The sequence below is a fragment of the Coturnix japonica genome, chromosome 1 (assembly GCF_001577835.2).
Source record: "Coturnix japonica isolate 7356 chromosome 1, Coturnix japonica 2.1, whole genome shotgun sequence".
Lineage (NCBI taxonomy): Eukaryota > Metazoa > Chordata > Aves > Galliformes > Phasianidae > Coturnix > Coturnix japonica.
In genome coordinates this window covers 124,236,813-124,259,663 of record NC_029516.1, presented here as the reverse complement: position 1 = coordinate 124,259,663, position 22,851 = coordinate 124,236,813, and the positions used below count along the sequence as shown (strand labels likewise).

The following is a 22,851-nucleotide window of genomic DNA, read 5'->3' as shown; positions in this document are numbered from 1 at the left end:
ATCTAATTCTGAGCACGTGTAAAAATTCAGAGTAAGCAATATGCTAACAGTAACAGATATGTTCTTTCAAACATGCCATAATATAACAGCTAGAATTCCATGTCTTTGCCTCTGGATATAGAAGAGAAAGTAGGCAAAAATGCACATGGACTTGAAGCACCTGAGTTTTCTCCTCAAAATAAAAACAACAACAACAAAAAACAACCCAAAACCTAAAACCCACCCCAAAACAAAAAACAAACAAAAAACCCAAAACGTTAATTTCACTCCATAATGCCCCCTACATTTGTTTGACAGTGGCTTTCTTTCCATCCATCTGAATGCATAAAGAAGGCGCTCGGTTTGACTGAAAACAGAAGGTTGTTTAATAATACCTGAAACTACCCTGTTAAAACTAAATAGCTATTCTTCACTTGAACATCTGTCTTCTCACATACAAAATACAAGTTCCCATACAGTACCTTCCCCTCAACTTTATAGCAATTTTCAGAATTGCACATTTTGATGTTTTTGCCATCTATTCCCTGGAAGACATACAAAACATCTCTTACAAGGTTTGCTTCAGTTATCTCAACAGAACCTAGAAAGGAAAACAAGAAAAAGAGTGTTTAGATTTGCCAGAAAAATCACATCAGATTTCATCACAACTTTAAAAATTTATGTCTAAAGAATTTTTTAAAGACATTTAATCCAACAAAAGGAAAGGAAAGCCAAGAATTCCCACTACTTCAATCAGGTCATGTAGTACGTTACATTTTAATGAATACTTCAGCAAGTTTTAAACTTGTTATCTTTTCTGATCCTATCAACACTGCAAGATTGGAGGTAAACTTCATAATAAGTTCACCTTTCTTAGAACAGTTCATGTTCTTAACTGGGTCTTACAAGAATAAACTGTAGCATAGAGAATATCAGAGTTAATTCAGAATAGAGAGTTGCTTGTTTATATGTGTCTTGAATGTCACTGTTCAGTGTAAAGAGGTGAATAAAAATCAGTCTGTCAGCTGCATAACAGCTACAGAGTTGACCGTCAGAAAGCAGTATTGTTTCTGAACCTTTGAGGAAAGCTCTTGCTATCCCAGCGTTCATTCTGCCTTCTGGCTCATATCTACAGTTGGAGGTTAGATTACATTTGAGATTTAAAGGAAATAACAGATTGAGAAAGATATTATATGCAGGCCACTGAAACTATTCCCACCTCTTCTGGGCTATAAATCATCATCTCTTTTCTTGACTTCATTTAAGGCATCAAGAATGAAGCAATTTCAACTATCCAGACCATCCAGAAACTGAGATGTTACAACATCCTTCTCCCAAACTTGACAGCACTCTTATCCTGATCAGTTTACCTCTCAAATAGATCCACCTAGCCAGAATAAAAGCAACAACAACAACAAAAATACATTCTTTTTTTGACAAAAGTAGCCTTAAGGTGCTCTTCAAAACCCAGATTTCTTTCATAAGTTCTAAAAGTGCCCAAGTGTGGGTATTCCCTTTTAGGAACTCTCAGTGAAATCGTAAATTAGAAGAAATGATATTCACAGAAATGTATCTTCTTAAAAACAGCTTCTCACATTCTGAGTTGTGTGCCCCGGTGGCGCAGTGGTAGGAATGCCGTGTTGCAACACCAGAGGCCCGGGTTCGAATCCCCCCTGTGGCGCAAGTGGTACAAGTGCTGCTCTGCTACACAGGAAGCTCGAATCCCAGGGGGTTGGACTCGATGATCTCTAAGGCCCCTTCCAACCCGCATGAGACTACGAGACTATAAGACTATGATACTATGAGTGCAGTTCTACTTCAGCAAGTGACTGCATGCAAAAGAACTGTCGGGCCTTAGACCTGTTCTCCAATCAAGAGTTGTGGTTGACCAGTTCAATGAAATAAGTCTCTGCTGCTCTTTGTAGCAGTCAGTACAGTAGGAAGCAGAGAGAGGAAAAGTGCACACATCCTCTCCCACACCAACAGTACTGTTAACTCAGTTTCAGTTGCCAAATCTCACCCTCATCTATAACAGTGCAACTCTGTTTGTTCTATTTTCTTTGTGTCCTGTTAGTAGTTTAAGAACTCAGCTGTATCTTAACATATTTGACAAGCTCTGCAGAGGCAGGTAGTTAGACTATTTTTTAGCTTTTTTTTTTTTTTTGCCAGAGAGCAGCAGTAACGTAGGATGACATCTATTATTAACTCTCTTACTCAGAAAAGTCTCCTATTTTTATAGTAAAAGTGGAGTGGGTTGAAACTTCCACAGCAATTGCTGCAGAGACGATCTGCTAAGCAATTTATCCTCAGTTACACTTCTGTAAACACCGAATACATCCCTTACACATCAGCTTCATGTTTGCTGCCACTCAAAGAACTAAAACGGCAAAATGTATCTATTTTTAATTTTGATGACAATAATTTTGGTAACTTCTTCAATTACAATCACTATAAACACTGTACTAATTTAAAAGAAAAAAAATAAGATTAAAAATTCTATATTCTAAAGCACATTTCCAAGGTTTGAAGTACAGAATCAGAAACGATTTGGTGTATTTCAGCAAGTTCTATCAGTTGATCTGTTGTTCTGACTTCCTAATAGCATAGCATCTCTTCATCAACACTGGAATGACCAAGAATGCGGCTGTGATCACTTAATTCTGACAAACACTGCAACAAAGTCACAATCTATTAATAAGAAAATGATTTCAATTGTAGAAAGCTAACTTTGACAGACACATCTGTGCTTACCACTTGTATCTCCTTCTCGCCTTGACCTTGGTACGCCACGTGAGACAGCATTCGAAAAGCCTTTTGAGGTAGTGTTTTGTAAAGAAGGCTGGCTTGCAGTTAGAGTCCATGCAAGACGTGACCCTAATTGCTGACGGAGGCAATCTCCAACACTTGGAGCTTGATAGGATTGTCTAAAAGGACAAAAGAAAAAAATGTCTTCAAAACTTGGACTCTACACCCATCAACTAGTTTGGGATATGCTAATTACAAAAGATACACTGAGCTTGAGAGCAAAGAATGCTTCTGCTCCCCCACTTCACTGCATCATAACTCATGGTAAGGCCATGCATAGTACTTAACTGGACTGTAACTGATAAACAAGAACAAGGCCTGCAAAACACAGCAACTCTGTTGTGTTCAGCATTCCTAATGCCTCAACAGTACAATACTGAATTTAGCAGGTTATGGTTCAAAAAAAATATACATCAAGAGACAAAAGGCAACATGTATAAAGAGAAGTACAGGAGGAATGATGCTCACAGACCCATCCAATTTGGACTGCCCAGTTAACAAGCTACAAGCCTAAGGAGTGAAATTGCTATAAAATGTAAAGACCAAGAATAGGTGAGGAACAGCATAGGTTCTGATAATATCTGTAAGCAGGCAGATAAATGAAATAATCCCACTGACATACGTTCCTATACTGCATCAGGATCACAGAATGATGAAAGTTAGAAGGGATTTTCAGATAACCACCTACTCAAACCCTCCTGCTTAAAGCAAGGTCAAGTAGAGGAGGCCGCCTGTCCAGCCAAACTTTAATATTTTCAATTATGCACACTATAAAACCACACTGGGCAACCCTTGCCAGCATTTCATGATACATATTTCCACCACAACCCCCATTTCAAGTAAAAGAAGGTTTTTCCCTTATGCCTAAGTGGCACTTCTTAAGTCACAAGTGCTGCCCTTTCCATGGGTACTACTCAAAAAAGCTGGACTTCGTCTTCTCTGCTCCCCTGGTCAAGTAAATGACACACTGCTAAGAACCCCCTGAATTTTCTCTTCTCCAGTCTGAACAGTCTCAGCTCTCTCAACCTCTCCTCATGTGACAAGTGCTCCTTTGTTTTGCAGTCTCTTTTCTAGACTCACTCTCCTATGTTCCTGCCTTCTGTAATGGGGTGCCCAGAGCCCAGCTCTCCACCTGCATCCTTACCATTGCTGAGTGGAGAAAATCACACCACTCAGCCCACTGATAATGCTTCTTCTAATGCAGCCATGAAATTCTTGGCCTTCTTTGCTGCACACTGCACACATATGTTCAACTTTTGGTTTCACTAGGACCCCCAGGGCATTGCTGCTAAGCTGCTTTGCAGACAATCAGCCCCCAAAAAGCCTTCCTCTTGTCGAACTTCAGGAGGAGCTTGTCAGACTATTTCTGGAGCCATTCAAGTCCCTCTTTATTTGTACACTCTCATTTGCTGTGGACCTCACTCTGTTCCAGTAGCTTAAAGGCCTGCCTTGGCTGCAACACCCTGTATCTGTTGCCTACCAAGTGGCTTTACCACTTTCTTGACTGCAAATCTTCATCACTTCCAACTGTTCCAAACTTCAAGCTACTGGTATATCTAAGATGTATCACACAGCACTATAAAATAGTACTAGTTGTACTATTAAAAGAAATTTGATTGTAGAGCACATTAATGACAACAAAATCCAGTTGTCAGCACCTACTTACAAAATACAAGTTCTAAAGAGTAGCCCAAGTACACTGTATTAAGTATATATATATATATATCCAACCATTCATGAGAAAAGGGAGCCCAGATGAGATTACTAAGCACCTCGTCCAATTGCATATTAAAAACTAAGCGATGGGGATTCTACCGCATCCCCAGGGAGGCTGTTCCAGTGATAGGTTGTTCTCATCTTCAATCAAGAAGAAATCTCCCACAGTGCAACTTGTATCAGCAGTCCAGAAGAGTTTTCTCCACGTGGCTTCCCATAAAGAGCGCCTCCATCCTCTTTGAAGCCACTCTTCAAGTACTGGAACACTGTGATGAGGTCACAACCAAGTCTTCTCTTCTCCATGGTGAAAAGACCTAACTCCTTCAGTCTTTCCTCATAGGGCAGGTTCTCCAGCCCTTTGATCACCTATCCAGTCTGTTCATGTATTTGTTGAACTCTAGGTACCAGAGCTGGACACAGTACTCTGGGTGCAGCCTGACAAGCAGAGTAGAGTGGAATGATCACACCTCTGTCTCTGCTGATAACGGCTCTGAAGAGGCAGCCTAGGATCTGATTTGCCTTCACTGCTGCAGCAGCACACTGCTGACTCATCTTATTGTCCACTAGGACCCCACATGCCCTTTTCATAAGAGCTGCTTCCCAGCCACACACATCCTAGCCTGTACTAGGCTCTTTGGTTATGCCATCCCAGGTGCAGAACACTGCACTTACCTTTGCTAGATTTTGTATGTTTCTTGCTTGCCTCCTCTTCCAAAAGAGGGTTCTCAATTCTCAAGTGTCTACCTCAACATCCAGTTTAGCATTATCACCAGACCTGCCAAGTACACTCTCAATCCCATCATATAAATCACTTCTGAAGATGTGGAATCATGGGGGTCACTACCTGTCCTTGAGGAACCCTATTTGTTTATAACGCAGGCTGACAACCCGTCACAATAACCATCAAACACTGTACCAGCAGTCTTTTAGCCAGCTTCCTATCAACCTCTGACTACTCATTGCTGTACAAGAATATTACTTAACACCTTCCTTCCCTCTACACTTTTTTCATTATTTGGATAAGACCAATGAGCTACTGAACACTCTACTGCATCACCTTTAATTATAGCCAAAAGGCTGCAAATTAAAGATGCAAGTTCAGAAGCAAATTGACAACCAGGGAAAGTGAAGGAACCAGAACTACTACAACTAATTACTAAAATTAAGTCTGTACTGTGATGTCTGACATCCATATTTACATCCTTATGCAAAAGCAAAAGCTGATTGCAAAGGCACTTGCCATCAGCCTGAAGAGACTGTACTTTAGAACATCCATGAGCACTTCCTGCTCCTGTCTGGTCACAATTAGATCTTCTGATAGGCATTTTCAACACCACAGTATCAACCAGTGTTACTAAACTATGGAACGTAAAGAAGGCTACAGCAATAGACTTTAACAGTGGACTAACGTAAACACACCAATTTCAGAACTTAAGAGTATGCCTGAATCAGGTTCTTGCTTGTTTACACAGAAGACTGTGTTCTCTGAAACTGTATATATTAATTACAAATAAGCACTCAGAAGAGCTCGTACTTCAGAATTTTTAACTTGGTTAAACTGTTTGCTGTTGAGTCCAACAGAGGGACACAAAGATGGTGAAGGGCCTGGAGTATCTCCCCTATAAAGAAAGGCTAAGTGAACTGGGACTGTTTAGCCTTGAGAAAAGAAGACTGAGGGGGGACCTGATCCAGGTCTATAAATATCTGAGGTGTGGGGGGCAAAGTGGCGAGGCCAGACTCTTTTCAGCAGTGTGTGGAGACAGGACAAGGGGAAACGGCCAGAAACTGGAGCATAGGAAGTTCCACATGAATGTGCACAAGAACTTCCTTACAGTGAGGGTGACAGAGCACTGGAACAGGCTGCCCAGGGAGGTGGTGGAGTCTCCTTCTCTGGAGATATTCAAGACCCGCCTGGACGCCTACCTGTGTGATGTGGTGTAGGGAACCTGCTTTGGCAGGGGGGTTGGACTCGATGATCTCTAGAGGTCCCTTCCAACCCCTACAATTCTGTGATTCTGTGATTATCTCTAAGACCTTGGTAAAAACAATACTGTTCATTACCATTGGGTAAGACCTTATATTAAAAACAATCCTTGTCAGTTATGAAGTAGGTTTCGTTGCTTTTTTTAAAGTAAACAATTTGTAACGGCAATGGGATTGTTATATAACCACATAAAGATTAACGTATGTATTTCCCAAGATAGGACTTATTCCACTCTCCTTTCATCTTAATAAGGAATCAAAAAGAAACCCTTATTTGCAAGGGAAAATCCCTTCCTCTTGTAACCCAGGAAGAGATATTTCAGTAGTCTCTAACGCCTTTTCTAACTAGCTGTATGAGTCACCAAAAGGGGTTGAAAAGATTGGCTAGCCCAGGAACACTGTTAGTTTTATCATCAGTCATCTTAAAGCATATAGTATGAAAGGTAACTAACACACTGTAACATAATTTTCATCTTGGCTGAAAAACTATAAATTTCCCCTTCATTTATTTGTTGTATCCATGCTTATATTATGCAAAGCACTATATACATCCCCACTGCTGCTAGAATGGCTCAATAGTGTATGACAGGCTTGGTATTTCCAGCTTCAGTGAGGCTAGTTGGGATGGAGTTTATTTTCATCATAGCAACGTGTGGTGCTGTGTCATGGATTTATGTTAGTCATTAGTCTAATTAACACTGATCTTTTTACTGTTAATGAGCAGTGCTTGCACAGCATTAAACAAAACAAAACCAAAAAACTCGGGAAGGAAGAATAAGCAGCTCATCACCAGTCTTCCCCAAACCTATTTATTAAAAAGAAAGGTTTAATTTACCCTGGAAGGAGCGACTGTGGAGTTGGTGTTGGGCCATTTAGGGCATACAAGTTGATGCTGCTGATCCCACTGCTCCCCATACTGCCAGAACTCTGGGCAGACTGAGCGCTGCGGTCTTGGTAATTCAGTGGAAGGCTTTGAGGTCTGGCATAGTAATAGGGAGTTGAGTGAGCATCCCGTGGCAACGCCTGAGCAAAAAGCGTGGCATAACTTGACACCTGAAAAATGATTTGGAAAAAAGGAAAGACACTTGAGTGGTCCTAAATCATGTCTTAACTGCACTGCAACATTCAAGAATAGAAAGAATACAATGAATTAAAGATCACAATTATGCAAAGAAAATAATTTTGTTAAAAGTAAGACAACGAAGCAAGTCCTTGACTGTAAGGGAAAGTCCCTCTAGAAATAGTTTATTTTTGCCTGTGAATTGTCATTAGCAATAGCTGCAAAAACACTTTGGTGCTAACAAAGCTGCAACCAAAGAAGGAATTTTCCTCTTATTATTCCATTTCAAACTTACTAGAATATGAGCAGACATGACACCACCAACCAGAAAGTAAAACCATCCAGCAAAGTCAGAACTCATAATTTATAAAAATGCAAACACTTGCATGTGAGACTGAAAGAAAAAATCTGTTTGACACAACCACACACACAGCCTAGTTTCCAGAAGTGCTTATTAGGTCTGGATAGCAGCTCTGTGACCTCTCAACTAAACAACATAAATGTATTGTTTCTCAAAACCAACAATGATTCCTCACTTACCTTGTTAGATTGTTTACGTGGGTCTTCACTGAGGCTAAGCAGGAGGTAGAGTATTGCCCATTTATTTTTCAAAATGCCCTTTCAAAAACAAACAAAAAAATACAAGTTGGTCATAGCACTCGATAGTTGCTGGGTTTTTTTTTTTTAAGTCATCCAGTCCACTGCATTGTGCACATATAAATGATTTTACCACACAAATAAGATTAACCTTATAAACTAGGAATGTGCAATATAGATTGCAAAACACTATTATTATATGAACTTTCTCCACTGTGTTAAAAGCACAAACTCTCTCATCTGCTCTAAAATCAGCCAAGTATTCTCAATTTAAAATTCACAGACACTAAGAAAGACGATTATAAAGTCAAACTTTTGCTGGCATTCCTACATACTTCACCATTTAAAACACCTTGGACTGGCATCTAACACCAAAAGCAAAGACAACAAATTTCTGGTATGACTGTTAGCAACCTTTTCTTCAAAGGTTCTTTCAGCAAAAGTCTTTTATCCACTTTCCTCTTCACCTTTCTTAAGGGAGGCTTCAATAGCTTGAAGCTGAGATAAAAATTAGGGCAATTTGCCTATTATACAGTAAAATACCAGGCCTAGCACACCTGCTAGCTGGGTAACAGAAGGAATTGTCCTGCTCTGTATGGCCTCACCTTCATGTACTGGGTACACACTTAGGCACCAGAGTATAAGAAAGACAAAACTATTAGAAAGCCTCCAAAGAAAGGAAACAAAGAAGAAAAGGATCAGTAGGGCAAGGTGCGTGAGGAGCAGCTGAGGCCCCTCAGTGTGCTCAGCGCAGGGCAGAGGAGCTGAGGGGAGGCCTGATGGTGGCCACAGCTCCTCACAGTGAGTGGAGGGGCAGTGCTGAGCTCGGCTCTGTGTGACAACGACAGGGCCCGAGGGAACAGCATGGAGCTGTCAGGGGAAGGGCAGTTGGGGGTCAGGGAAAGGGGTTACATCACAGGGTGGTGGGCATGGAATGGGCTGCCCAGGGCAGTGGGCACAGCCCTAAGCATTCAAGGTGTATTTGGACAGTGCTCACAGACACAAGGTTTGAATTTTGGGGGCTTCTGTGGGAAGCTAGGAGTTTGACCCTTGTGTATCCCTTCCAGTTTAGGACGTTCTATGACTCATTTATTTTTGTGGAAAAACAAAAAACAACCCACAGAGATTCCACACCTTTCCTTGGCAACCTGATCCAGTTCAATCATCCTCTCAGTTAAAAAAAAAAAAAAAAAAAAAAGGAAAATAAAGAAGTTAATGATCTGAGGACTATCTAAAACAACTCTAGAATATCAAAAGAATTTGAGTGTGCTTTCAGTTTCTTCACGTGTTTATTACACTACCTGCGAACCGAGCTTTCTGTAGAGTTCTGAAAACAAAGCAGCATCTGCTTCCCTTCTTTGTCGCACAACTGAAAGAGATAAATGTAGATTAAAAGAACTAGAACAAGAATAATAGTCATGTTAGAAACTATACATTTTGTGTTAAATAGGAAAACATAACCAAGAAAGCATTATGATGCTCAACTGTTTTGCATTACTTACTCAAGACTTCTGAGAGTTTTTTCACACTTACTTGTATTCCCAGCCTCAACAGTTCTTGCAGGGGATATGACCCAATGTAAACAGTAACCATTTCTCTTATAGCAACAAAGGAAGTGTATACTGTAGAATACAGGGTTTTACAGCTGTATCTAGAGAAATTCTAGATGGGCTTATTTGTCAGTTAGTAAGTAATGGAAACCTTGCATTAGCAAAAAATACACAAGTACTTTAAAAGGTTACAATTCAGTGATTCTAATTCAATCATCCTGACCAAATGTTCAGAGTTCCTGAGCACAAATAGAAGCTTTAATTTAATCAGGAACTGCTCCTGAACATCCTACCGTTGAGCTGAGAGTCTGCTGAAAGCATTACTTGGCTTTTTAAGAATGCCTCATAGTCCAATGGGATTAAGAGCTCAGCACCTGACTCAGAGCAGCACAGAGCAGAGTGGAACATAACTGCAGTAACTTACTGTCACGGTCTAATGTTTTGGCTCTGGGAAGGCTGTTGTAAATAAACGTTTATGAAAACAGAAGCCGAGAAATATCAGGTAATCCGCATGAACAATGATTCCATCCATCCCCAGAATGCTCATTCATTAAGATTCACATATGTGCTCATGAAGTTAATTGTGCCAAAGTGTAGCTCAAAAACATCAGTCTTCCAAAATGAAGTATGTATTTATGAAGTCTGAATAATAACAAAATGAATGAAATGTAAATTGCTCTTTATTTCCATGGTGGCTAAGATGGGAAGTCAATGGCTTGCACAGAAGCAAGGGAAATTTAAACTAAGCATCTGAGCTCAGGAGGAGTAACTAGGGGATTCGTAGAATTGCCATCACAAGATTTTCAGGAACAGGCAATAAGAGCAGTAATCAGTATTAGGTAAATGTGGCAGAACAGTTCCACCTTCAGAGGAATAAACAGAAACACACGTACGTTCTTTCTTGATTTTCTCCGCCACAAGAAATTCATCCCGTTCGACAGTAGGAGCAAAGTTGCTTCCAATAACTCTCACTGCATACTGGAACTGCTGGGCTACATCAGCTGAAAAAACAAAGGGAAACCCACTCAATTAAGCAGACTGATAAAGTACTATTAAAAGAAGGAGAAAAAAAAACCCACAAGATTACATAGCTGTGACTGAATTTGGCATAAACGTACTCAGCTTTGATCAGATTCTGTTATATTCCTCAGATACACTTCTAACCAGAGGGCAGTGAAGTCTATGCTATCCTGGGGGGGAGATTAACAATACTTCAAACACACCTGTACAGACTCTGCTAATTAAACATATGCAATAAATACTTCCTGTGCTTTGCTGGTTGAAGAGACACTTTGGCCTGATGCTATTAGAGAGCATCAGCAAACTTCAAGAGGCTCTGCAACGCCCTACAGCCTGAAAAGCTATGCAGGACTTGCCGCAGTCACGCAATTCAGCTTGCACACAGGAAACACTGCTGTGATTGTTCCTAAGGAAAATAATGTTTAGAAATTAACTTTTACATCCACCTCCATTATCCTCTCTTAGCACCTTTTACATTAAAAAAAAAGAAAAACAACATTAAAAACAATTCCCTGAGGTCTCCATGAGGGGGCTGGCAGAACAAACCTCCAAATAACCTTGCCTGAGGAGGGTCAGAGTGCAGCATAAGCTCAGCAGTTAAGCATTCTCCCTGGTCTGCCAGCACAGCTTTAGCAGTATTAGGCACCACCTCCTGCCCAGACTGCAGCCAGAGTGCATAAACGAACAGATATGGAGGATGAAAGATCCCAGAGATTTCTGAAAGGAGTTTTGGAGATTTAAACTTAAGTCCTCAGGCTAATGAAAACACAATAGATATGCTATCAACAGTAAGAAGTAAAGGGGGGTGGGGGGTGTTCCTTTAATAGGGAACAGAGCTTCCCTATTAAAGAATTCCCTAACTTTCTATGTCAACATTAGCTATAGCAAGACTAATTAAAGCACAGACACCTAGCTAAGTGTTTCTAAAATGTCCTAACGAGGCATTTGAGAAAGGTCTCAAGTCAAAAACTTACAATCCCATTAAAGAATGCTGCAGATTAACCCTGCTACGTGACTAACAGTATGTTTCGAAGAAATCCACTCTTTACACCATAGAATCACAGAATGGCTCGTGTTGGAAGGGACCTCAAGGATCATCAAGCCCCAACCCCTCCATCAGAGACAGGGCCATCAACCTCCATGTTTAACACTAGACGACATTTAATACTAACACACATAGAGATTTGCACTGGAAATCACATAACTTCACCACCTGTAGTGCTTAAATGTAATATAATTCAGATATCTGTCAGTGGAATAATCTCATCATTTACAACTAGTAGACATGTTTAATTGCCTCAAAGATCATTAAGATGGCAGGCAAGTGTAAAATACATAACTGTGTGTCTGTATGTGTACACGCTTTCCCATCAGAAAGTGATTCAGTATGACTCTCTCACCCCAGAGCAGAGCAAGCTATCAATAATTCAATATCTACCATCTACCCAACCATTTGCACTTCCCTACAAACAACACGGCATTCAAGATGAATTACAGCCAAAGGCAGATATAAGGCTTATCCCACCCAAAAGGTGGCCCAGCTCCGGTGCTTTTACCCTAATGCACACAGCATGCGTAATAAACAGGAGCTGGATGCCACTGTGTGGTCAGAAAGCTATGATACAGTCACTAGCAGGGAAATCACAGTATCACACAGAATCAGTCTCATGCAGGTTGGAAGAGACCTTAGAGATCATCGAGTCCAACCCCCGGGATTCGAGCCTCCTGTGTAGCAGAGCGGCACTTCCACCACTTGCGCCACAGGGGATTCGAACCCAAGGCCTCCAGTGTTGCAAGGCGGCATTCCTACCACTGCGCCACCAGTGGCGGGATGACTTGCACAGCTGGAGTGATATGATCGATGGCTACCAACGTTTCAAAAGAACTAAGCAAGGCAGGAAATACAGTGGTGTAGCTCTCTGTGTTAAGAAAGAATGCAAATGTGTGGAAATTAACAACGGTGATGATAGGATTGAGAGCTTACAGGTCAGAATAAAAGTAAAGGCCAATAAGACTGATATTATCATGGGAGTCTGCAATAGGCCACCCAACAAGGAAGATGTGGAAAAGACACTTCATAGGCAGTTGGGTGAGGTCTCAAGGTCTCTTCCCCTTGTTCCTGGGGGGACTTGAACTTCCCAGATATCTGCTGGAATTACAGTACAGGTGTAAGGGAACAGTCCCAGTCAAAAAGGGGAAGCAAAATCCCAGACTTGTTGTTTGTTAACAGAGAAGATCTTGTGTGGGATGTAAAGGCTGAAGGCTGTCTGGGGCAAAGTAATCATGAAATGATAGATGTTACAATCCCTGTTGAACCATGGAGGGGAGTCAGCAGAGCTTCTACCATAGACTTCCAGAGGGCAGACTTTGGTCTCTTTTGGACCAGGGTTTAGAGAGCCCCTTGGGAGCCCAGGAAGGCTGGGAATACTTTAAGGAAGTGTCATGGTTCCATGATTTTTTGTTATCAATATTCCACATCATAACATCATGTTAGAGCACTGGGGGTTAAAGAGTTAATGCTCCAGTTCCAGGTACCTGTCTCAGAAGACAAGAACTACATATCCCAGAGGAACGTTGGCTATTCTGTTACAACTTCCTCTCAAAGGGAAAGATAAAAACACTGTTCACAGATCACAAGACTCCCCCCTTCTTTTTGACCATCTGGCTCATCTGGCCATACCACCTCAGCTTACTTAGAGTAAGGTCTCCAGCTTGTCAAACATTCTCATTTTATTTGATTTATTAGCTTCAATTCTGATTACATTGTATTATAGCGTGTTATTTTGCATTTCAATATCTTATTCAGTACATTAGTTCGTTGCTCCTCAGATCACTGCCGCTGTTGTTTTTAGGCCCACCTCTCTACCCTTTTCCCCAGCACAGATTTATGGTATCCCCCCAACAACCCCCTCGCCCCCCAGTTAGTCACAGAACTGGGCCAAACCAGCCCATAAACCATTGACAGGAGGTTTATTTTAAAAGGTGCACAAGCTGACCACCCCCAAGTCACAGAAGACAAGCTGAAGGGGAAGGAGACCAGTCTGGCTGAACAGAGACCCTTAGCTGGAACTCAGGAACAAAAGGAACGTTTACAGTCCCTGGAAGATGGAGCAAGCAACTTGTAATCAAAAGTATGTAGTGAAGCTGTGCAGGGAGAACATTAGGCAGGTCAAAGCCCAGCTAGAACTGAACTTAGTCACTAAGATGAAAGACAGCAATAAATATTCATAGAAACATATCAACAGTAAGAGGAGGGCAGGGGAGAATCTCCATCCCTTATTGGATGCAGAAGGCAACACAGTGACCAAGGATCAGGATAAGGCTGAGGTGCTTAATACCTTCTTCGCCCCAGTCTTTAATAGTAAGACTAGTTGCTCCCTGCACACACAGCCCCTTGTGCTGGTAGACAGGTATGGGGAACATACCTGCATAATCCATGGAAAGATGATTTTGCACCTGCTCTGAAAGCACTGGTGAGTCCCCACATCAAGTACTGCATTCAGTTTTGGGCAGCTCAATGCAGAAAGGACATTGAGGTGCTGAAACAGGTCCAAAGAAGGGCAACAAGGCTGGTGAAGGGCTTGGAGAATATGTCCTATGAGGAGAGACTGAGGGAACTGGGGCTGTTCAATCTGGGGAAGAGGAGGCTGAGGGGAGACCTGATTGCTCTCTTCCAATACCTGAAAGGTAATTGCATTCAGAGCGGAGTTAGTCTCTTCTCACTGGTAACAGGATGAAGGAAAATGGCCTGAAGTTGCATCAGGGGAGGTTTACGTTGGATACCAGGAAAATCTTTACAGAAAGGGTTGTTAAGCACTGGAATAGGTTCCCCAGGGAGATGGCTGAGTCACCATCCCTGGATGTGCTTAAAATCCATTTGGATGTGGTGCTCAGGGACATGATTGAGTGGAGGGTTGTTAAAGTTAGGGTAGTATGGGTAAGTTGTGGTTGGACTCGATGATCTTTAAGGTCTTTTCCAACCTGAGTAATTTTATCATTCTACAATCAAAGCTGTAAAACTTAACTGCCACACTCTCAGCTGCTCTCTTATGCATTTTAGCTGTATCAAAGATTATCAGTATGAATTACTACCAGAAAACAATTACATCAATATTATGCCATAAAGAATCACTGAGCAGCTTATGTTGGAACTGACCTTAGAGATCATCGCACTCCAATCCCTGCTGTGGGAAGGGCTGCCACCCACTACAGCAGTTTGATAAACTAATAGAAAATACTGATAGGCTAAAATACTAACCTAGAATGCCATCACTGTTCCTATTCAAAGCTAGTTATGTGTAACAAAACCAAAACATTTTCTTAATGTTAAACATTTTCAGTGTATTTTTGATTAGTCCTTCTAGTTATCCACATTCCTCTCATATAAAAGATAGAGCAGAAACAATTGCTTCCCATCCCCATTGACTTACCAGCAAACATAGGCAGACAGTCTGCCTGGAACTCCTTGCTATATTTTATTTCCTAAATTATCAACATTTGCTTCTGTTATTATATGCACTTCTATCTCCATCTCAATTTTTTAAGGAACTCTGTGTTCTCCCTGCCATGAAAATTAAATATTTAGGCCGATAGATCAGATCTTAAATAATAAACATGCAACAAGAAAACCTCTGAGATTATACATACTAAACTAAGAGCATAGCGCAGACTTTAGATAGCAAACTGCTGCCTAAAGACTCAAATATCACCTTCTAGAGCATGCTCACCTTCAGAAGCATTAGGAGAGTCTGGCATTTAAAAATCTTTTCACAATTCCAAACCAAATAGACACAGCCTGAGTAGGAACTACAGTACTATTTCATATACTAAGAGCTCTTACAACTGTAATGTTCATATAGCAGTGTACAAAGTAGGATTGCCCAAGACTTCCCATAGATTTCTGAAGGATAGCCAAAAGCATGAAGATTTGTCAGGAGCATTAAACTCACACTCACAGAGCAGCATGAAACCTTGTCTAACTGCTGGAGTCCCCAGGCAGGGAAAAATTGAATGAAATCTGAATACCTCAGCATGCCCAAAAACAGTAACAAGCCCTATGCAGGAAACACTCATCTCTTGGAAACAAAGGAAGCCATCCCACATAGCAGATGATCTCAGAAACGGACAGATACAGAAGGCAGATCTGCCACCGGGAACCTCTTGTGGTCACACTGCATTCTAACACAAATTCACTTCAACACAGATTTGCAGTGAGCGGGCCTCACAGGACATCAGTCAGTCTCACTTTAAGTACTGGGCGCAGTTTGGGGCACCACAGTGCAAAAAAGACATAAAGCTATTAGAGAGTGTCCAAAGGAGGGCTACAAAGATGGGGAAGGGTCTGTAGGGCAAGGTGTGTGAGGAGCAACTAAGTGCCCTCAGTGTGCTCAGCGCAGAGCTGAGGGGAGGCCTGATGGTGGCTGCAGCTCCTCACAGGGAGCGGATGGGCAGCGCTGAGCTCTGCTCTGTGTGACAGCAACAGGGCCCGAGGGAACGGCATGGAGCTGTCAGGGGAGGGTCAGGTTTGGGGAAAGGGAAAACTACACCAGAGGGCGGTAGGCATAGAACAGGCTGCCCAGGGCAGTGGGCACAACCCCCAGTGTCAGAGTTCAAGGCGCACTGGGATACACCTCTCAGACACGGGGTTTGAATGCAGGGTGGTGCTGTGTGGCAGCAGGAGCTGTATTTGATGATACTTGCAAGTCCCTTCCAATCTGGGATATTGTGACGCTATGGTCACAGACGGGAGCTAGAGAATGTCCAGCAGATAAGAGACTCAGACTTGTTGAAGGCTTCAAGCACAGCACTACAGACCGCACACATGGATGTCATCACCCACATCAGCTACAGCACACTCCCACAGATGTTATATGAATGGAATCCTTCGGCTCCTGCTGATGCCATGGCTTCCACACGAACATAACAGCAAACAAGCACTGAGAACAAACACTGCCAAGCTGATGAAGCCCTATGAAGTACAGAGAGGTCCAGGGAATGCACAGGCAGGAAGATCCATTAGATCATCTCAACTCCTTTCTATGATTAGTCCACAACATTTTACCCAATTACTTTGATAACTCATTTTTCATTAGAGTGTTTATTGTAGGAGGGTACCAAAAGCTAGAATTTCAAGCCAGGTCTGCAGCAGGATAACTACACAAATGCATAAAGATCACTGTCTGCACTTAGCTTTTGCTTCTTATTTATTTTTTTTAAATGAACTAGTAACAAAACTTCTTAAGAGATTGAACTTCAAATTCCTATAAGTAGTTAAGCCTCTTTTCTTGTGCTGAAAGGAATTCAGTTAAAAGCTTAAAGAACGACAAGAAACTACCTGCTACTGGAGCACACACACAATACTCCAACACAAAGGATACTGGTAGCAGCAGTCTCAATTTCTCCCTTGGACCCAGGAAAGAAAAGGAGATTCCTCACACAAGAGGAAAAGAAAGAAAAAAAAACAAGTCTGAACACCTTTCATGACTAGGATTTCTCCCAAAGGGACTTTGTATTACAGCCTCCCTGCACTGCCTACCAATAGCTGGGCTGGCGGCCAACTAAGAGACAACAGTTGACTGTCCCCTGAGAAACTTTATGTCAGAAGCGCTTGGGTCTCTTGTACCACAAGGAAAAGAGCAAATAAGGATGAGCTTCCTACCTGCCAAATGCAAAGAACTATAGCAACAGTAAACACTGTGGAGAGCCCACATGTCATAGGCCTAAAAAAGATATTAAACATCAATAAAAACAACCATAGATTAAGTTTAGGTGGCAGCTCTCAAAACTAAGGATAAGTCATCAGGAAGACAGGACCCAGCAAGACAGCATTAGCAGTATAGAAATAAAGGCCTCAAAGAGAGCACTGCTACCACAATAAATTAAGAATAACAATAGTCTTAGGTAGAATTAACATGACAACTTCAGCTTTTAAGCAGTGAAAAGCTAGAAATGGTCTTGCAGGCCAACATATACACCAATTGTATAATAACACATCTTTCAAATAATTTTAAAGTGAAAACAAGCTATCAAATAAAAGCTATAATAGTATATTTGAATGGAAGGCTGCTTTGAAATAGCTTATATTACCAGGTTAAAATAAGCGCGATTACATAAAAGTACAAGAGATGTTACACAGCTCGGAAGCTAACAATGATTTGAAGGAGGCTGGGGAAGAGTAGGAGCTGAGAAAAGCTTCACAGCAGAAATGTCTGACACTGAATTCTTACAGAATGGCAGTTCTGGAAATGGCAACTTATGGGTTTGGGGATTCAAATGCACAATGAAAAGTGTAGGTGAATCACAGGATCACAGAATTATTAAGGTTGGAAAAGACCTAGAAGGTCATCTAGTCCAACCATTACCAATACTTCCTAGCTAAATCATATTCATCAACACCGCATCCAAATGTTTCTTGAACACTCCCATGCTCGGTGATTCCACCACCTCCCTGCAGACCTCTGGATGCATGGAAAGGGGAGAAAGAGGTAGGGGAGTAAACTCAGATCTTGTCTCTTGTTTTCTGTACTTCAAGGAGCAGGAAATCAGTCAGTTCAAAGTTGTTTGCGTGATGATAGTGAACACCTCAAGGTAACCTGCAGTGACTTTCCAGAAGACAGCGGCAGAGAAGGAGGAAAAGAACATACTGGACTTCACAGCTACTAACATGGGAGGAAGCCACCTCAGAATCACAGAATGACCTGGGTTGGAAGGAACCTCAAGGATCATGTAGTTCCAACCCCCCTGCCTGGCAGGGCCACCAAACATACACATTTACTAGATCAGGTTGCCCAGGGCCCCGTCCAACCTGGTCTTGAACACCTCCAAGGACGGGGCATCCACAACCTCCCTGGGCAGCCTGTTCCAGGGCCTAACCACTCTCCTAGTGAAGAACTTCCCCCTAACATCCAACCTAAATCTTCCCTCTTTTAACTTAAAACCATTTCCCCATGTCCTGCTATTGTCAGCCCTTTCGAAGAGTTTACTCCCCTCCTGGGTGTAGTTTCCCTTCAGTTACTGAAAGGCTGCAATGAGGTCACCCCGCAACCTTCTCTTCTCCAGGCTGAACAAGCCCAACTCCCTCAGCCTGTCCTCATAGGGGAGGTGCTCCAGTCCCCCGCAACCTCCCATACGATGAAAAGGCCACCACGAAAACCTGGCCACGAATGGGGAGCAGCACTCACAAAGAGAGCAACTCCAAGAGCACAAGAGCGGTCGCACCTCTCTCCTTTTCCATCTCCCCGCTCCCCGAGAGCGGAGCCATCGCCTGTGCTGCACCACACACAACTTACGCAAGCGGCCGATGCTCCCACCCTCCGCACCGACACAGCGGCCCCGAGCTGAGGCCGGAGATGAGACAAACCGCGGCCCCCGCCCGCACTGACAGCAAGCCGTTACCTTCGCTCTTGCCCAGGATGCGGCAGCACAGGTTCTGCAACAGAACATTGGGGGATTTTTGGTCCGGGGTCGCCATGGCCGCCCAGGAGGACGGAACGGGGGTAGATAAGGAAGAAAGCGGAGAGGCGGCGCCGGCCGCCCGGTGCGAGCAGCCCCAGCCCGCTGCACGTTGGGCCGCTGCCTACGGCGCCATTTTAACAGAACCGCCGAAAGCCGCAGCGGCATCCGCTCCGCTCCCACAATGCGCTGCGCGGGGAGCGGCATCGCTGCGTGCTGCTCTCAACTCCCTCCGCCGCCACAACAGCCGACTCCGTGCCGGGGTTCCGATGTGCCGTCGTTCCGGGCCGTCCCCATCTACTCTGAACTCCTGATGTTCCATCTACAGTGCTGTGTCCAGGCCTGGGGCTGCCATGCTTAGCCTTGAAAAAAGAAGGCTGAGAGGGGACTTGATCCAGGTTTATAAGTACCTGAGGTGTGGGAGCCATAATGGTGAGGCTGGTCTCTTTTCAGTAGTGCGTGGGGATAGGACTAGGGGTAATGGGATGAAGCTACAGCATAGGAAGTTCCGCACAAATGTGCGGAAGAACTTCTTTACAGTGAGGGTGACGGAGCACTGGAACAGGCTGCCCAGGGAGGTGGTGGAGTCTCCTTCTCTGGAGATACTCAAGACCCACCTGGACGCCTACCTGTGTGACGTGGTGTAGGGAGCCTGCTTTGGCAGGGGGGTTGGACTCGATGATCTCTAGAGGTCCCTTCCAACCCCTACAATTCTGTGATTCTGTGATGAGAAAGTCATGGGACTGTTGGAGTGGATCCAGAGGTGAGCCACAAAGATGATCTGTGGGCTGGAGCACCTCTTCTACAACAACAGGCTGAGGGAGATGAATTTGTTTAGGCTGGAGAAGAAAAGGCTCCAGGGGGCCTCGTTGCAGCCTTCTAGTACTTGAAACCTACAGGAAAGATAGCTAGCTCTGATCCAGCCAAAGCATCAGCTGCTTCTTGCCTGGCCTAACAGATCTGGAGGATGCAGGAAATGATGATGTAAGTGACAGGAAGCTCTGGAAATAACATTGGAAGTTGTCAGAAAGAGGCGGGAGAGTGCAAGTTGCTGTGAAAAACAGGAGACAAAGCTTCATTAGTTCCACTACTCACAGAACGAGTTGCTTTTCTGCCTTAGAAATGGTAGCTGATATGGCAGTTGGGTAACATATGCAGGTTATCTAGACTCTACCAGTTCCAGTACACCTATGATCACTTAAATCAGCTTAAGATACTCCCCAACATTTTTATGGACATACAGAAATATGTCTTAATTCATTTCATTTTTGAAAAGTGAGAATGAAATAATACCAATTCTTTGTTCTTACTGTATAGCTCAGGTCACATTGTTGCTTGGCCTCTGAGCATCACACTGTTAAAAAACTGAAGTTCTTAGTCTTCAGATTCTTTTTTGTGTGCAGAAAAAAACATCTATTAATGAGACTGAGTGCATGCTTTTGAATGACCATCAGTGACTAAACAAAGAATTTAATTCATCCACAGAAGCTTAAAGTGACTTGTGTGTAGAGTTCCCACATAAGGGAGAGCTTTATGACAGAATAATGTACAGTGAAATCCAGTGGAAGATGGAAGCTGAAGCCTGGCAAAGTAAGGCAGGAAAAATCTGTTTTAAATTCGAAGAGCATATTTAATTAGTAGAGAGAGATGTTTAAGGGCATGACGTTGCTCCAAATCTTGATCGTTTTAAATCAACCTTCTGTTGCAAGCTTAGTGAGCAAACACAAACTGACACAGGAGCTATCATATAAGTGTATGCCACCCACTAGATCAGACTAGAGGGCATTACAGTCCCTTTTGATTGTTGAGTTTTTTACACTCATACAGCAATGCTAATAAAAGATTCTTATTCTTATAAAAACCCTGAGACCTAATTGCTCTGGTTGTCTTAACTCCTTTACAATTATGTCTGCAGGGCACAGTACCTTACATAGCTCTAACTGCTGGAGGGATACCAAAATCAGTAATCATGCTGACACCTCCAGCATTTCACTGTGCCAGTTAGACATATTTTCAGTGTCATATAATGAATGTCAGTGGCTGGAGACAATGCAGGATGCTGTCTGTGCCTTAGCGTATGGAAGTCCCACAGTACTTGATCCATCACCAGTTGGCTTCTGTATCTGAGCACATATTTTCCACATTGGCAGTCTTATAATGCCTAGAGCCCTACTACGCTGCATCTGCGGTGGTAAGAGGCTCATAACGATGTCTGCAGATCTAACTTTGGAACTGCCGTATGTTTTAGAGTGAAGTATTGTGACTGGATTTCAGTGGATCTTTTCCCTGTCCATGAATAAGGCTCAGATAATGAGAGAATTTAATCCAAACAGCTTAACTCTCCTAAGCATATTAGTTCTGCATTATAGCCCTCTTGTTGCAAGTTTAACAAAATTGTGGCCAGCTTTCTGCTTTCACATTCTTCACTTTGTCTGTTCTGTTGGTTGAGGAGCATGAAGCGTGTTCTGTAATGCCATGTACCTAAAGAAAATCACAGAATTGACACATATATCCAAAAAGAAACTGGTGTTGAAATACGTAAGAGATGCCAGAAACCTTGTTGTAAGCTGTATGAAGTCCAAATTAAGGACATTTGGAACTTTTTTTCAGTATTTACAGTAAAATAATTTGATGATGCCTGGTGATCAGAAGGAACTTCCCATGTTGCAGTTTGTGCCAATGACCTTTTATCCTCACACTAGGCACCACTGAAAAGAGCCTGGCTGCATCCTCTGTGCATGCTTCCCTCAGGTGTTTACATTGATGAGATCCCTGGGGCCTTCTCTTGTTCTGGCTGAGCAGCCCCAGCTCCCTCAGCCTCTCCTCATAGGAGAGGTGTTCTTAATCATGAACAGAAATCCTTTCCAACACGAATATATACAGACACACACCAAAACCTGCTCAATGTTAAATGTGATTTGTTACACGGGGGCAGGCAGCATTGTGTATCTTTCTAATAAATAGTATAACTACAGCCAGCAAACATGCAGTTCAAACTGCTAGGTATTTTCTGTGTTCCCGCCCTTCCCACAGAATCACAGAATCACAGAATTATCAAGGTTGGAAAAGACCTAGAAGATCATCTAGTCCAACCATTACCAATACTTCCCAGCTAAATCATATTCATCAACACCACATCCAAACGTTTCTTGAACACTCCCATGGTTGATGACTCCTCCTCCCTGGGCAGTGCATTTCAATGCCTGACTACCCTTTCCAGGAAGTGATACTTCCTAATGTTCAGGAATATTCCCATAGCATCAATGGCCTCAGGTTGGCCAGGTAAGATAAAAGGTGGACATAAGAAAAATTTCTTCTCCAAAAGAGTGGTCAGATACTGCAATGGAGTGCCCAGGGATATGGTTCAGTCACCGTCCATGGAGGTGTTGAAGAAACATTTAGATGTTGTACCGATGGATGTGGTTTAGTGGGGAAATACTGGTGGTAGGTGGATGGTTGGGCTGGATGATCTTAGAGGTCTTTTCCAACCTTGGTTATTCTGTGATTCTATGATCATAGCTATGCTTTATCTATTGAGTGGGAGGGAAAAAGAACAACAGAGCAAATTGTAGTTTTGTGAAAATGCAAGAGCACTTCTGTTTTATAAAAACTCCAAAAATACTGTCAAAATATTTTTCAAAGTTTGTGACAAGTGTTTCGTTTTTAAAAGCAGAATAATAATGTTGGAAA

General features: G+C 42.6%; 1 protein-coding gene across 3 annotated transcripts in view; it reads right to left on the bottom strand.

The window, feature by feature from the left end:
* The window catches only part of TUBGCP3 (tubulin gamma complex associated protein 3), a 41,734-nt gene extending 22,371 nt beyond the window's left edge, over nt 1-19,363 (bottom strand). For 2 of the 3 annotated variants that reach the window (XM_015849179.2, XM_015849186.2), the window contains exons 1-7: nt 19,105-19,363; nt 10,584-10,691; nt 9,442-9,509; nt 8,084-8,161; nt 7,319-7,536; nt 2,731-2,903; nt 462-580 (exon numbers count right to left, since the gene is read on the bottom strand). In XM_015849179.2, coding sequence (XP_015704665.1) covers nt 462-580; nt 2,731-2,903; nt 7,319-7,536; nt 8,084-8,161; nt 9,442-9,509; nt 10,584-10,691; nt 19,105-19,180 — 840 coding nt within the window. In that variant the 5' untranslated portion in view covers nt 19,181-19,363. Of the gene's footprint in view, nt 1-461; nt 581-2,730; nt 2,904-4,599; nt 4,756-7,318; nt 7,537-8,083; nt 8,162-9,441; nt 9,510-10,583; nt 10,692-19,104 lie in introns of those variants that run through there. The other variant, XM_015849194.2, reaches the window with a different exon arrangement.
* Nucleotides 19,364-22,851: the final 3,488 nt, after the last annotated feature.